The sequence below is a fragment of the Taeniopygia guttata genome, chromosome 1A (assembly GCF_048771995.1).
Source record: "Taeniopygia guttata chromosome 1A, bTaeGut7.mat, whole genome shotgun sequence".
Lineage (NCBI taxonomy): Eukaryota > Metazoa > Chordata > Aves > Passeriformes > Estrildidae > Taeniopygia > Taeniopygia guttata.
In genome coordinates this window covers 57,642,910-57,659,492 of record NC_133025.1, presented here as the reverse complement: position 1 = coordinate 57,659,492, position 16,583 = coordinate 57,642,910, and the positions used below count along the sequence as shown (strand labels likewise).

The window sequence follows — 16,583 nt, the reverse complement described above, 5'->3', positions numbered from 1 at the left end:
TGACAAAAACAGAAGCAATCAGATATTCTGTGATCATGAGTAAGCCAAGGGACAGAAAACCAGATTGAGGCAATATTGTTTTAATTACATCCTCCTTTGAGTCATAAATGGTCATCTGCTACTTCTGTATTTCTGGTCACAGGTCATCGTGTCCATCACGTTGCTAACACAGCATGCTACACCATACCATGTTTGAAAACAACTTGAACAGCTTTTTCTTCTCATTAAATTCTTATTGGGGGAAGTCCAGATCTTTAGAAAATAATTGCAGGCTGATAAAGAATTATCTCTGGGCTTTAGACAACAAAGAATCCAGAGATGGGAACCTCATAAGCAGTTATTAATGGGTGTCCTTGAGACACTTTGAAAAATGTAGGTTATTTCTGATAAATGGAATTTTTTCTCGAAAAAGATAACTAGTAAAGTAAAAGAGACAAGGGGTTTGCTTGCTAGACTACTGAGATCACAAGCTCAGAAAAATATTACCACCAGCTTCTGTCTCTGTGTGGCAAACGCTAGATCTTGATCAGCATCAAGATCTTGTTCTATCAAAATCATGTCACCACGAAGAATGCAGTGATCCTCTGATCTACCAAAAGGCTGTTCCTACAGTATTCCTACACTGAAATTACTCAAGAGGAGGTGATGTGACACTGGAGCTAAAAGGGCCAGATATCATCATTTGGAAAAGGGTGACATGGTCTATTCCAGGCCAGTTCCAAAATTGTTCTTAGTTCTTAGGTTATGGAAGCATAGTGCTGACAAAACACACTACAAGACAAACAAAAAAGTCCCAAAAACCAACCAAACAAAAAGTCCCCCAAAAACCCCAAACACACCTAAGAAACTTAAAGCAAAAAACCAATCCTCACTCCCCAAAAAATAACAGGCTGAGGCTTAAAGGAACATGCAGTTTGAATATCAGGATCTGAGTTTCTGTTGCTCCTGTGACCTTTGTGAACAGTTTACAGCCACCTTGCTAAAGGAGACTTTCTACAAGGAAGCAGATAAATAACTTTCTCCCAGCCTCTGAGAGGTGGGCACTCTTTTAACAAATTATTCTCGGCTTCTAAGGCAACAAGCTGATGTTGCCAAATCTCAATCTAGTATGTTATAACCTTTCCTGTCAGTATGACAGAACATGATTTTACCTTGGACCACATGTTTGGGATTAGTACATTTTCCCCTCCCTTTTAATCAGACAAAACAGAAAGATGTTTTATCAGTAAACAAGAATAACTGATAAGAATAACTTATACCCTTTACCAAGCATAGCAAGTGGTCATGTGTCCACAGATTAACTATCCCATGAAACTGGGTCCACAAGAAAGGGTAAAGTAACTCAGAAACGAGTCTGCCCATGTTATGCTATATATAAACAAACTATTTTATAAAATCATATACAGTATGTCTATTGGATTTTAGAACTTGCAATGATATGACTATGTTGACTTTACAAATGCAAAAGAAAATTTTAATATAGATTTTCCTCAATGTCCTTTACTCACCAATTGATGCCTCATAAGTGTTTAAGAACTGGTCTACGCAGGAAAGATTTTTCTTGAAATTTTTCTTATGATAGGTGTATTTGGGCTTCAAGTTTTTGTTGACTGTATTTCAGTTTTGCTGTACTTGAGCAAACGCTTGAACTGAAAATTCACATTCACCTAGCTTCAATTATAAGGTGTGCACCTGTTCCTTTTTAAAATGACAGAATCTCTCCAGGACTGAGATTCTTCCTCCTCCTCACACCCTGAACAAGTCCATCTCAGTTTAGCCACTGGGCTCAGTGCTGCACGCACTATTTACCTGTAAGGCTGCACACTCATATCCAAACCTACTGCAAGCTAAAATGTGCATCAAGGCTTATTTTGGATTGTTTTTGTTTATATCAGAGTGTTAACACCAGGATTTGGTTGTTGTTACTGTTCTTAATAAAGAACACATTGCCCTTCCAGTTCCAAGCAGTTTCTAAGGACTGCTAAGGATCTGGGACACAATGGTATTTCAGTGATAGTAGCAAGCAGGTAAATTTAAATTGTGGAGGCCAAACAGGTTCTGATTTGACTATTTAATTATTTAATCATTGCCAGAAAATCTAACTTTTTTATTTCTTCCCTCATCCCTGCAGCTTGGAAATACTCAAGAATCCCAAATTAAATGCCAATTTGTACAAAGAGCAATACCAGTTTGTAACTACAAGCTAAATATCTTTCTTGCAGCATTCTCAGAAGTCAGCCTAGAAGCATCATGGGACAGATCTGTAAGTCATTACCTTACACAAATTAGTGCAGGTGAAAAACAACTGCCAAGAGTACCACAATGGTGTGTACTCATTTATAATGGCCTTTCAGCCCAGATCAAAGCTGATGAGCCTAAAATTCCTGACAGCTTCACATACCAGAGGTTATCAAGACAACCACACTGTCACTGTTAAGACCTCCAGACCAGGTCCAGTTCACCAGCAGGTTTTTGCAAATAAAGTTTTGGACAGCAAAAGGTTTCCCTCACCTGCTGTATGGACTGAAAGTTTTCTGATTCTGATTTAAAGATTCTGATCCCAAACCTTTTCTGCAAAGGAAGATTGCATATCAACTCAACTTGTATATTGTAGGAATACTGGGAATATTTTCATGGAGAAACCTGGAAAAGGCTTAGTGCCAGAACTTTTAGGCGAAAAGTTCACTGTTTTATGCATTAAAACACAAAGCTTTTGCTCACTCACACATCACAGGGTTTAAATGGCATTGTAGCATAAAATGTAGTATTTTAAGACTGTATCTTGGCTTCTGTGGCTTTTCAGAAGCTTTTCTAGACATTCAAGTATCTTGGGCTGAAGCAGAATGATCAGTGAACATTTGGAAGACAGAAAGGAAAGCAGAGGTGTTTAATCACAAGCTGGAGCCTGCTCAAAGGCAAGGACTGGCAAGCTTCCAAGAACAGTGCACCAGACATTCCCCTTTTCTTCCTCCAACTTAGAAGACGAAGCATATTGGGAAATGTTGTTTTTCAAAGAGCCAAGATGTTGCCAACTTGCCTATTTCTCTTTTTCATGTATCTGAGACTGAGGGAACTGGGTTCACAGAAATTCTGTGCTTGTATATCTCAGACGGAGGAGAAACTTCATGACAGTGCAATGAACGAAACAAATACAATGTCTTGATAGACAGTTTCCTTACTTCAATTTTATTACAAATGGCCCTTAGCAGGGAGACCTATGCTTTTCTTTCCAGTTAACTGCAAATCATAACTAAAATTGTTGTTTTGGCACAATAGAATATTGCAAATGTCAAGAACTAAAATGGGACACAAAAACTAACATGGAGGCCGGACACATTTTATAAAGGGTTCAGAAATGTGAAACAGAATCATATGTGCTCCCACATCTTGGCGTGGAAAACCTGAAGGGACTGCCTGTGGCTCACAGCTGGAAGAATGAAAGGCTACAGGCCTGGATTACTTTAGGATGTTACACACAACAGAAGTGAAACAGTTCTCCAGCATGTTTAGCAGCTTTTGCATCATGTCCAATGGTCTTTTCCTCTATGTCCCTTTCTCTTTCAAAGTTTTCCATTTGCTCCCATTGCACACTTTCGCTCTTGAACTTGTCTTGCAGCACCAACTTCCTTCTTCTGGGCACTTTGCCTGCCACTGGGATCCCTTCACAAGGCTAGAGATGAAGAAGGATGTTTGCCTTCTCTTTCCTCAGGTTTACCAAACAATCAGTAATATCCCTTCCTCCGTGAGCTGTTCCATGCAAGATGCTAGAACAGAGAATCAAAGGAACAATTACTAATGTAGGGAGTGTTATTAAAGCACTAGTTCCTCATATTTTTCCATCCCACTGTTCAGCTCTCAAATTTCAATCCCATATTCTCCTCCCAGACAAGATAAGCTCAAATGTCAACCTATTTTTTAATTCCAGTTGAGCTGCTGTCCCATATTGTAACAGTCCTCTTTAATAAAAACACAGGTGAGTACATGTTTTTATAGAAAAGGCTAGCTTTTTAAATTCAGCTAGATTAATATTTCCACAACTATGTTCGTAAAAAGCAGAGATGTATGATTAAAGAAAAACATGAAAGATAATTAGAAAAAGGTATGGACAGTGCTGTATGCTCATCCAGTAAAATTGGAGCTACTTCTGGAAAGGAAATACTACATACACAGATGCTAGGGGAACACTGTATGATTAACATGCATATTACAGATGAACACCAGCTGATAATCATAAACCATTTTCAAAATGAAAAGAATTTTGCAGGCATGATGTCTGCCTTTTTTTTTTATCAATAAAGTGCACAACAAAGTAAAAAAGCAAAATGGAGAAAGCTAGAAACCTTTTATATCCTCTGCAATTGCAAACATTTATAGATGCAACCCTTGAGAAAAGCTCCTAAACAGCAATTAGCAAGTGTATTTAAATGTTAACATTTTTATATATGTGAAGTTTAAGATCTCAAGGCATTAGCCAGCTTTGGTCTCAAGTTCTTTCTTTCTGTTTTCACTTCACAAAACAAAGACTGCCTGAAGTAGCTGGTGAGAATGGACCAAAGTGAGGCAAAGGCAATTGAAAGGCAGGACAATTTAGAATATTAAGATTAGGGCTATATAGTGTTTTTGACATACACTAGAGTTTAACACAATTGGTATGAATAAGTTTCTTCATGAATTAATGCTCTAGATCAGTTACAATTTTGGCTGTAGCATGACAAATACTTGACAAGCAGCCTTGCCCACAAGGTGCTCTACTAATATCCATGGGATCTAAAGGAAACATTCACTATCTTGGAAGAAGTACTTTTGAATTCACTTGAACCTGCATGAAATAGAACAAGTAAGAACAAAATCTTTGTACTTACCAAGTGAGGTTCCCTCTGCAGGACTGTCAGTCTGTTTTCCTGGGAGGCATTTTATTTGGTCTTCCATAAAACAGCCTTGGCTGTCCAGAGAATTTATCTTCTAGTTAAGAGTCCAGAGGTGCCTGCATAGCTTCCAGTGTGTTTCTGCTTTAGTTGAGGCACAATTTTCCCTAATCCAAGACAGCCTCTCTGCCACATTCAGCTCAACTCCACACAGCACACATGTCCAGGGAATGGTTTTCTGAAGGTTTCTGTATTTGGTATTCTTAATAAATATGCACCAGATTTCTTGAGTGTGACATAGATCCCTGAATTACTCTTCCCTGGACATTTGTTCAACTACCTAATGGTGGATGGTGTAATTGATCTCTTTGCTACTGGGAACATAATTTAAATATGGTCTCTTAATGCAGAAAGGGTCCAGAATGTTTGTTGAAAATGGCGAGTTTTAGAGGTCTACTTTTATAAAACCTGGAGCTGCAGCAACAGATGCTACTGGCATACCCCAACAAGAACAGGAAGACAGTTGGTCTGGAGGATACTAAAGCAGTGTATGTGGAAAAGCTGCTAAAACAGTATTATGAACCTGGAACTGGCACCTGCTCTCATCAGCCTTGTAGTAATGTGGTTTATTCTCAAACTGACACATCTCACTTGAAAGCATATAAATTATAGTTTAATGAAAACTAAAAGAATTTGTGAGGATATAATTTTGGTTTATATCAATTTTAAGTATAAAATCTTTCCAGTTTAGACCAGGTCTAAGCTATTATGTAGAAGAAATCAGTTTAACAGGTAATACCCCAACTCTACAGACAGTTACACACACATTTAACCTAAGTTCATTACTAATTTAGAGAATTTGTGTGAATGAAAACATTCACTTCTTGTAAGTTAAGCATAGGTGGATATATTTGCCTGAGAAGCCAGATTACAAAAATGCAGAGCTGCAAAGCAGTACTTTGAGTGTTTCTTAGCACAGTACTGAAAAGTTATGTTATTAAACAGCAGGAATAAGTTCATACCCAACAGAATCTGAGGGGGGCACTGAGGGGTATGATCCAGATGCTGGGGTGGTCTCTCCTAAGGAGGCCTCCTCTGGTGGTATGGGGTGATGTTCAAAGAACTTGGAGACAAACAGCAAACTGTGAGGCAAGAACAAAACAAAAACAACCTAACTTGTGCAAAACCCAGAAGTTTCACAATATAATACTCAAAATCTACAAAAAAGACCCCAAACCCCAAAATCCCATTGATTAAATTCTAAATTTAAAAACAAAGATCACACACATTAAATCTGCAAGATATGTTAAAAGTATTATTTACTTCACAGAGGATCAAAAGATCATGCCTTAAATATAAACTCTGTGTAAATTCATTTTTTGATCTTTTACATGGAATTGTAAACACCTGGTTCTTCAAGAATGCAATATCTATCAGCACATAAACTTATACCCTGAGCACAAACACCAGAGATGCCAATGGAAAGTTACAAATACTAAAATAAACTGAAATTAAATTCATTCTTCATGAGAAAAATAGCATTTTAAATTACTCCTTATACAATAATCTATTTAAAAGACTTAATAGCCTCTGCTGAAACTAATTAAATAGAACAGACCCAGTTTACACCAGATCCTAAATCTACATCAAAGACTGACACAAATAGTTCAGTAACTCAATCCAAGAACACTGGACTGTTTGGGTCATTCTCTTTTATGTTTCTTACCTAAGCATTAATCTTGCTACCGGATTTATTTTCAATTATTGTAAAACCAACTGCAATTTCACTATAATCAACTAGTGTCTCTTAACATTTTTTCAGGTTGAAGAGAATAAACCCACAGCTAAATTTTAAACACTGCCCTAGCCATCGCACAATACAGAACTAGTTTTGATTAATAACAATGGTGAACAATGAGTAGTCTGTCTGATACAGTCAAGTGCTCAGCAACCCTATTCATGCTTCAAAAAAAGCACTTCCTAGACCAGCAAAGAAATATGAACTGATAGTCTGAGCTAGCACAGTAAGAGTATGAATTAAGCAGTCTCACAAGAACAGTTGAACCCCTATTTTTTTTTTTTCAGACACCTCCTCTGACTTCCTGAATTACAGATTTAACACAAGGAATCACTGACAGCTGTACACTTGTTAAAAGGCTCAACTTGAAAATCAATTGTGATTACTTACTCAAGTTGGTCATAATTAACGCACATCAGTGGCACTTCTGTACTACAGCGCTGGTGAAATTTGTAGCCACAGGTCTGGCAGCGGAACCCCTGGAAAAGCAGCTTCCGACAGAAATCGCAGAACGCTAACGTGAAGAACGTTTTTCGTACCTACATTGTCAAACATAGTCACAATTACCTACACTCCTTCTGTAAACCAGATAGGCTATTTGCTTTTACCTCCCTCAAGTGTACTTAAAAGTCTCTTTTGTGATAGTGGAGCTACAATTTTACATATCAAACAGATTTACATGAACGATCAGCTCCTTTTTGAAACAGTTTTCATGCATTACAACATTCTTTCAACTGTTTCTTGGAACTAATGCTTCACTTCCCTAGCGGTAAGAATAAGAGCAAAGAACCTGAAGCAAAACTTCACTATTATCATGCTAGACACAAACATTGAGAATTTATTTGGATACAACCTATAAAACCAAAAGCTACTGAAATATTATTTCATTTTCTAACTTTTCCAGAAGCCAAAGAACATTTCTATCTCATACTCACAGGACTAGAAATACACAGGCATACATACATATATATATAGGGTTTCAATGCATGGTCACACATATAGTTGCAATTTTGACTACTGAAACTCAGAAACATTCAGAATCACAGAAGGGTGATCATGATATCTCCCCAGATTATAAGGGGGGAATGATTTAGTTAATTTTCAAATTTAGCAATACCTAGTATAAAAACACATTCTTAGTTCTATTATTACATGTAATAATCAGAATTTCAATGACATATAAAAACTATCCATAACCCAAACAGCCTGCTTGAGCTAAATAGGTTGAAACAGCTTGCAGATAGAATTTGCTATGTTTTAAACTGAAATAGAAGGTCCTTCTTTCCAATGTGACAAACACTATTCCCAGGATTTCGTATGTAGCTGGAAACATTTAGACAGATTCTGTTTAGCAGCTTCCATTTACTTGGTGCCTTATCAGGTCAAAACATATTTGTGCACTGCATCACTGATGATGTCAGCACTGCTCTGGGAATAGTTAGTTCATTAGTTAATTGCTGCTGCAGAGCCAGCAGGGAGGCCCAGAATACATTTTATAGATACAGCAATACAAAAATAGTAGATTATTACAGCTCTGCAATGCAGTACTGATATAAACCCTTACATTTATAGATTTTAGAGGGTGTATTCCAACAAAACGTGAAAGTTTTAAGGGCAATCAAGTATTCTAGCATCACTTATTTCCAATACAATTCTATCTAATTCACTTAAGCTACTGTGATTAAAAACTTCTTTTGCAACTCCCACCACATCCCACAGATGCAAAATATTTCAAGTTGGTAATTTGAATTTGAAAGCATGACTATATTGATGCAACCCCATGCAGCATCTCACAAAACCCAGTACATACGAAATTGTGTGTCGTGAGTGGCACGTTCTCCAAAACTTCCACATGTAGCTCCTCTCCCGTGAGCCAGGAAATGTCTGTATCCCAGCCAATTGGCTTCTTCTCTCTGAAGTGCAAATAAGCCTCTCATTAGCATCAGCACACAAGCCCTTGCATACTTCTTGCCAAAGTTGTAAGATCAGCTAAAAAGTTACACTGTGGGGGTTACTACCCAGCCTAATTGCAGGAAACTTTAGAACAAGACCTTAGGCTCAGTACATAGCAAAAAAATCACACCTTCCCTGGCCAGACTGCAGAAAGGAAATGCACTTTTTCAACTAGCTCCAGTAGTGGCCAATTCCTTGTTTCCTATGTGGCAGATGGCTTTTTGATCAAATAAAGTGCTTGTGAAGGTAACTGTAGTGTAAGAGTTCCACAGAGATGGCTAATTGTGTACATGAAGATAATATACAAATTTTCAGGACTGAAAACTCTTTTTTTCCTCCCAAGAGAACTCTGTCTCTAGTTAAGACTGCATTATAGCCAAATGAAATATAACCAAGAAGTTAACACAACCTATTTATTACTTGTTTGGTTAGCATGAGTTTGATTTATGAGTGTTTTGCCATAATCTCATATTACTCAATATTATGCCTGAGCCTTTTCCTAGGAGTTAGCCATTCTTTTCAACCTGTCTGCAATGTGCAAATTGTTTAGTGCAAAGTACCATAAGATTCTGAACTTGGTAAACAACTTCTGAATAGAACTGGCCATCCTGGGTAGCTCCAATAATTGATTCTAAGAGCAAAAAAGCATCCCACACAAACCATACCTATCTTGTATTCTGTAAACAGCACAACATTCTGGAATAAGACCTCTCATCATCAGCGCTTTTTTTAGGCTGTCTCGGACTGTCACTCCACATCTTGCTGGAACCTAGAGGCCAAATACAAAAGAAATTAGTTATAACAATTTCCAATTTATCCCCTAAAACTGAAACAAATATTTTGACCCTCAAATACTAAAAACCCACTCTTCAGGATGCTTTACAGAATTGTAGGTCAAAGTTTTCCAAAACCCTTTTTGTACCAAGAAAAATTTTATTGCTGAATAGTATATGAGGAAAAAGGCTCAGCTAGAAGAATCAACAAGCTCTACACATCTACTAGCATTTGGAACAGAATCTTCACTCAACTCCAAAAGTGAATTTTCAACTTTCTTAACTGGAAGAAATTGGAAACACAGCACACAGAGAGCCAATAACTACACACAGCTTTAATTTTACAGGCTGGCCTGAACATAAGTGGGGAAACATGCCAAGTGAAATTAAGTGAAGGAACTAACTTGGACAGCACTCAAAAAAAAAATTGCGATAAAATGTAAATATTTTATTTTATATTTCTAAAACAGAAGATAAGCATGCAAACAAGTGAAACAAAACAGACATCTGAGTCAGGCAGACCATCACCTCTCACTTTAACCTATATTTGTAACTCTACAGATACATCTTATGTGAAAATATATTGCTGTCTTCTGTTTCCTGGCTTGAAAAGTTTAGGTAACTAACAGGATGGGAAGAATGGAGAAGTACATTAAAACTAGCCAAATCAAGAACTGCATACTATGTAAAGGCATTTTCCTCACTTCTATTCTAATTGTAGGCATATTTTATACAAGTAAGTAGATCATCTCTAGGTATACCTGTGATTTAACAGTATATAGTGTCAAGCCATAAAAAAGAAAAATACATGACCTGGTGATTAAGGGTAGTTCAAGTATTGAATATTATGCACTGTTTTTAGAACTCAGTAGTGAAAATATGTAGGGCTTCAGGCACTGTACACACTGGGGTATCTCCTATAATCATGGACAGTATCTCAAACACAAATCAAAAGAAAAACATAGAAACTTAACAAACATGGCAAGTCTGTCTGAACACCTGAAACTCAAATCTAGCTTGCAAGTGGCTTAAGCCAGTGCACTCAATAGCCAAAAGCAGTCTTTTAATCAGCTTCAACTGGCTTGGGATGGGAGCCTAGTTTTTGTTCCCTGCATTTAAATTTCCGTGGGTATTTAGGGGCTCATGTCCTATTTAAGCATGACAGAGCAAAGTAGAGCCTGTTTCAAGTAGCTTTGTGAACACAACTTGAGGTTACGCTACATACTGCATTTCTGGAACTCAAACATATGCACTTTCAGAAGACACAAATTAAAGGAATATTTTGCTTCACCATCTTCCTCCCACATGAGAGGGCCTCTTTACAGGATATTTGTGCATTTCATCTGGTCAACACAAACATTTAAAAAAGGATTATTTTTCTGAATTCCTTGAAAAAAAATCCTACAGCACACTACTTTACAATCTTGATATTCAGCCTTAGGTTACTCTGGTTTACACATTGTATTCTTTTTTAATGCATCCTTTTATTACTCTAAGTAACCCCTTAGAAAGGAATTCCTCTCCTTTTTCCAAGGATGGAGGGTGTGACTCACATTCTTTCATACAAATGTTGAGTCTAAATTATTATTGTTGTATTGATACAGAAAAACATGTATTAAAGATTGGTCTTGACCTGCAAAGGTGATTAGAAATTTTAAGTGAAGTTGTATTATAAATTTTGTATTATGTTACTTATAAATTGCACAACATTGATTCTGCTTGTAGAACTCATGTGCCATCCTAATAATAAATTCTGTGCTATGCTAATCATAGTATCTTATTAAGAAAATAACTCTTTAATTGTTCCTATGATTTAGTGCCATCATCATTCTGCCAAAGATCCCTAAGAGAACCTGTCTGCCCCCTCAGTGTCCTTCTCCTTTGCCTCCAACATATATATTTACAAATAGAGAGTAAATACTTTTAAGAATCGGACTAAAGTCTCTGAGGATTTCAGGTGTGCTCCAACCTCCCACACCCATTAGATCCAATCATGAGCCATTTCGATGGAGGAAGCAAGTGTTCTTCAGCTCAAGGCTATTTTTCCTCTAAGTATAGCTCCTGCTGGATTGAGGTTGACAATCCAGGCAATTCAGGTCTGCCTTTCCAGCAACCTCAGTCATTTCACCACTGATATCCACAGTGGCAGAAGAAACTGAAATACTGCAAAGGTGTCAGACAGATGAAGGGGGCAAAAAAGGGAATGAAAAGAGTCAGGAAAGAGATTGGGCATGAAGGAGAAACGGGAGGAGAAGGCCAGGACAAACTTCAAGAAATGAACATGCAGGGAAAGCATGTGAGAGTATACACATGAGAACTGTGATCAGCAGGTTGGTGGGAATCAAACAAGCAAGACAGAGGGAGGACAGACTGAAAAGCTGAGGCTAAGGGCAGGAAAAAAAGATGTGATGAACCACCTTGCAGAGAGAACTGTTTGCCAACACCGGGGGAAGTACTGGAAGTACGTCCTGAACAGGAAGCTTTCAAGCTGTGATTGGGAGAAAAGGTGGCTTTGTTTTGGACAAGGACCATCAGGGAGAAGGAAGTGCCTAAGAGCAGCAATAGAACCCAGCACAGAGTAGGAGGTTCTAGCTTAGTCAGAAAACTCCAACAGAGTTAAGTATTAAAAGAAACCAGGTTAGTAGAATCTTGACCTGTGTCAGGGAGTGGAACAGGAAAAGGAGGAAAAGTCAAGCAGTAAGAAGATGACTAACATTAAAGAAGAGATAAGCAGTCTTGTGGATACTGGAAAACATTTTCTTTCTCCAGAACTGATCCTCTATAAATGATCACAACATCCTCCAGTAACGCATGAAGCAAAGAAATGCATCAGGAACATCAAAGTTCCAATGCTATCAAGTAATTACACTGGTCTAATTTTTTTTCCTTCAAATTTTGTCAAAATTAAGACTTACGAAGTTACAGAGCTTCTTTCAAGAGGTTACAATAAAGTTGAAAATACAAACTCTCAAAATTTGGGAAGTATCAGTATTAAGGTTATCTACAGCAACAAAAGTGCAATGGGACTATGAAAAATGTACATTAAACATCCTACTCACTAATCATTTGGTATTTCTCAGTATTATTATCCCAAGTCCCCTTCATTAAAATCCAAGTCATATTTATGCAACTTACAATTAGAAACATGTGTAGAGTATTTGTTCTCTTTACTGCCATTTGCTTCAAGACCCAGCTAAAACCCAAAGAACTGTTTTTGTTGCTTTCATAAACTATCACGGTCCTGAATCAGCATCACATTTAGAACATTCTCTTACAGAACTCCCGAAGAGAGAAACATAAAGCCAAATTAAAAGAACTTAGTGCTAGAATAAGTCCCTGTAGTATTGATTAATCATTTTGCCAGACTGGTACAGCACTGTCTATCACCATCTGTGCATGCAGCCCTTCAGCCCCCTCTGTCAGTCCCAACTACTGCCTGCTGCAAAGCAGAAATCTCACCCTGCAAAGCACTCCTTCTGAAACCTCTTCTTGCCCTGATCTTCTTTTCACCCCCAAATTATGGCAGAGTTAAAGAAAAAGCTAGTTCCAACAGAATGATTTGGAGACCAACTCAGTCTTTAGAAAAACAAAAATGAACACCAGTTCTCTTTTTCTGACTAACAGACTCCTGCTGAGTCCAAAGCAGGAGTTTTGGAACAGCTTCTCTCTCACCCCCAGGCAGAGGGAGGGTGTGTGGCCCCCAGGCTGGTAGGGGAGCGGGGGGCAGGAGCCCCACATGGTGCAGCCCCCGAGTGCCTGCCAGGAGCCAGCAGCTCCAGCACAGCACCAAGTCACCAAGGAGGGTTTATCAATTCCATCAAGAGTTTTGCCAGGATTCCCACAGAGCATTTCAACTGAATCACATCAGCATTTTTTAACAAAATCAGTTCCCCAGGAGAAAATTTCTCATCTGCTCCAAAATACACAGTACTCTTATGCCTGCAACCCAATAAACTGAACAAAGTTGGCAGTCTATTGAAACATAGAATGTTTGCTATTATTTAAAATCAGATTTTTTGCACTGATCCATTATCTCTTAACCCCTCTGTTTTATAACTAAGAGAATTCAATTGTTTCATAATGGTTTCCACCTAGAAACTCATATTACTGTGCTAGGGGACATACTTCTAAATTGTGATTGTTAAGGGCTTTCTTTTTAGGCTACTTATATATAGAACATTTGTAGATCAGAGAAGGCTTAGGTTTTTATAGCAATTAGAAAATTGATTCAGCAAGCCACTTTAAAAAGTTAAGAGTATGAAAGTGTGGGCTATATAACACTAAGAAACAGTACAGAAGCTGCCAACACAGACTGCAAGGTGTGTTCAGTGTGTAGATTAATAATATACCAGACAAGATAATTTACTTGAGCATCCTAAATTGGGTAAGTAGCAATTCAGGGTGACACCAAAACACATGCTTAAGTTTGCAAATGTTAAGCCCCAAGGAAAAAAAACCTGAAAATCATTCCAGATTGCAGAAATTCTCAAAGCAGTCCTACTACCTACCTAGACAGATTAAACAGAACTATGTCCCTTAATGTCCTCATTTCTTTTACTCACCTGAACTATTTCTAGGGACAGTAAGTATTTGTAACAATATTATTGATATATATTTAGTACTGCAGCCACAAGTATTTAAGCCATGCATAATAAATCATTTATTTCTGTAAATCAGGTCATTCCCAATTCAGTAAGAAATTCAGGGCTACGTCCCTAAATAACTCTTACATCACTTTTCTAACATCAGACTAGAAACTGGCATAGTCTCAGTAAGCTAAAAATGCTTCCTTACACCACTGTAGTTTCCAATGTTTTAAAGCAATAAAGAGACTGAGAAGCATTCCAAAAAAGCAATGCAAAGGTATTCTCTGGAAGTAGAAAGGCTGGTCAGCCCTGAATATCCAGTATTATACTTCTCAAAACTAGTTTGCTGGATTTATTTTCCCCTCAGCCAAACACTGTAATTCAGCTCACATTGGCCAAGTGTAACATATGTACAGAATGTAAGGTATGTGTAACATAGCTTAGAGCTTCAGAGCAATTCCAAACAATCAAGAAGACTACTGGGTACAATAGTGGAAATATGCCAAGTAGAATGGATTTCAAGTATCACTTCAAAGTATTTATTTGCTTACCACAAAACATACACTCTGAAAGATCACACTTTTTTCCTCCCAATACCTGATACCCAGGACTAAAAAATTTCAGTCACATGTTCACAGAACTCAACGTGTTGGGAGAAAATTAGGCCAAACTATACTTTTGGCAAATAATTAGTTTGGCCTTCTAATATGGAAGGTTTTCTGGTAAAATCCAAACACGAGATCCACATTTAATTTCACTTCTTAGGGAGGACAAATATTTCACAAAATCAGTCAGCTACTTCTTGCAGGATTAACAAATAAAATTACTCATGTTTGCAGCAAAAAGGACATAAGATGGCTCTGAACATCACATCCTCTAGAAAAGAACACAGCTTTCAGAGACAGCTGTTCTGGATATCAGGACATAAAGCTCTGTCCAGCTTCCAGGAGAAAGCAGCAAGAAATACATTCTTAAGAAAATACATTCTTAATGAAGCATATTAGTGGGACAAATGAGATGCAATTTCATTGCATTAAATCTTGTTTCCAAGGGAAACTGAACAGAATTTACCCATTTTACAAAGCTGTTACCATTCAATAAAATGCATTCCATTTAACTTGCAAAGACATGGGTTACCAGCACCCATTGGCACCTCCAATGCAATTAAATGTAGAACACAGCAGACTGATTTATGTCAGTGCTGAAATATTTTCTCAAGAATACAACATCACTCAACCACACTGGATGAAACCTGTTGTGCCTAATGAATGGCCTCCACATATTATTTTTTCAGGCTTTTGAGAGACAGTTCCAAACTGTGTTCAGAAGAGCACTGGTCATTTTAAAGGTGATAGTAGAGAGCAGATCATCTTGAAATTTTCGTTAGGGTGAATACCAGTGGCAGAAACTGTGAAGGCTAACAGTGACCTACTAGTAAAATAAAGTTTGGAAAATATGGCCTTAGACTTAGCAACTACATGGGCATGAAACCCCAGGACCTTGTGGTTTCTGTTCAAGAGACAAAAAAAGTCAGCTGGCTGCTCTCCAAACCAAAATCCACATGCATTAGAAATTTAAAGTACAAAACAGTTTAAATAAATCTTATTAATAGAGTTCACTTTTGTAGAGTCTTGTCTCAGCTGATCACAACTCCAAGTGCTATAGAAGAAGCACAGGGGAAGAAACTATAGCAGAAGGGCTAAAATTCACATCCTTCTCTAAGCTGTTGTAACTGAGCCTCAAACCAAATGGATACTTCCATCTTCAGGTAGTACACACATTCCCTACAAATATTAAAACTCCAATTGGCTAGTTTGCTTAAACAACACAAGAAGCATGAATTTAAGTATGACTTACTAGACATGGAATTAAAACATTTATTATGATCATTTTCAGATTTGTGACTTGCATTCCATTTCACTGAGTGCCTGCCTAGCACATTACGAGGTAAAGGAAGTATACTTCAAACTGTATTTTTTTTCTAGCATTCATTGCTTTCTACAGCCAGACTTTCCATCTCATAAGGAATCACTAAACACTCCTGACTTTTGTAAAAACCAACAATCAATGTTGCACATGGTATTCCAGATGACAAGTCATCAGTTTTCTAATCACAAGTTCTCAATATTGTTTCACTTTGCAATCTAAGACACACAATCTACAGTGTGTCAATAAAACTGTAGTTGATTAAATTATTCTCTTTTCAACACATATGCCTTTGAATTTATCCAGCATTTGAGAGTAGTTTGTGTTGAGTTATCCCTGGCAGGCAGCTAAGCACCACCCAGCTGGTTGCTCGCTCCCCCCTCAGTGGGAGGGGAGAAGAGAATTGGAAGGACAAAAGAAAAACTCTTGAGGAAAGAGAAAAGACAATTTAATGAGAGACAGAATAAATTTTCCTAGTGATACAGAAGTATCAAGTTTACTTGAAAATGAACTACCATTTACTTCATATCACCAGACTGTTAAATGAGATGCATAAAATTCCAAAGTATTCAGATACATTCAGCAAGCAACCATTGGCATAGGCTAAAAATAAACTCAATTTCTGCTGCATGTTTGATATAACATGGGAGGTTTTAATTGTATTTTTGCTTAGCAGAGCCTA

The 16,583-nt window shown here is 37.6% G+C and overlaps 2 protein-coding genes across 3 annotated transcripts in view; one reads left to right on the top strand and one right to left on the bottom strand.

The window, feature by feature from the left end:
* Positions 1–15,532, top strand: part of NDUFB2 (NADH:ubiquinone oxidoreductase subunit B2) — a 50,009-nt gene extending 34,477 nt beyond the window's left edge. Inside the window, exon 4 of the mRNA XM_072917446.1 lies at positions 15,519–15,532. The gene's annotated coding sequence lies outside the window, so the exon portion shown is untranslated. The remainder of the gene's footprint in view (positions 1–15,518) is intronic.
* The window catches only part of BRAF (B-Raf proto-oncogene, serine/threonine kinase), an 83,611-nt gene that overhangs the window by 32,774 nt on the left and 34,254 nt on the right, over positions 1–16,583 (bottom strand). For both annotated transcript variants that reach the window (XM_032746323.3, XM_012569232.5), the window contains exons 4-7: positions 9,282–9,385; positions 8,474–8,576; positions 7,054–7,202; positions 5,888–6,007 (exon numbers count right to left, since the gene is read on the bottom strand). In XM_032746323.3, the coding sequence (XP_032602214.1) occupies positions 5,888–6,007; positions 7,054–7,202; positions 8,474–8,576; positions 9,282–9,385 (476 nt within the window). The remainder of the gene's footprint in view (positions 1–5,887; positions 6,008–7,053; positions 7,203–8,473; positions 8,577–9,281; positions 9,386–16,583) is intronic.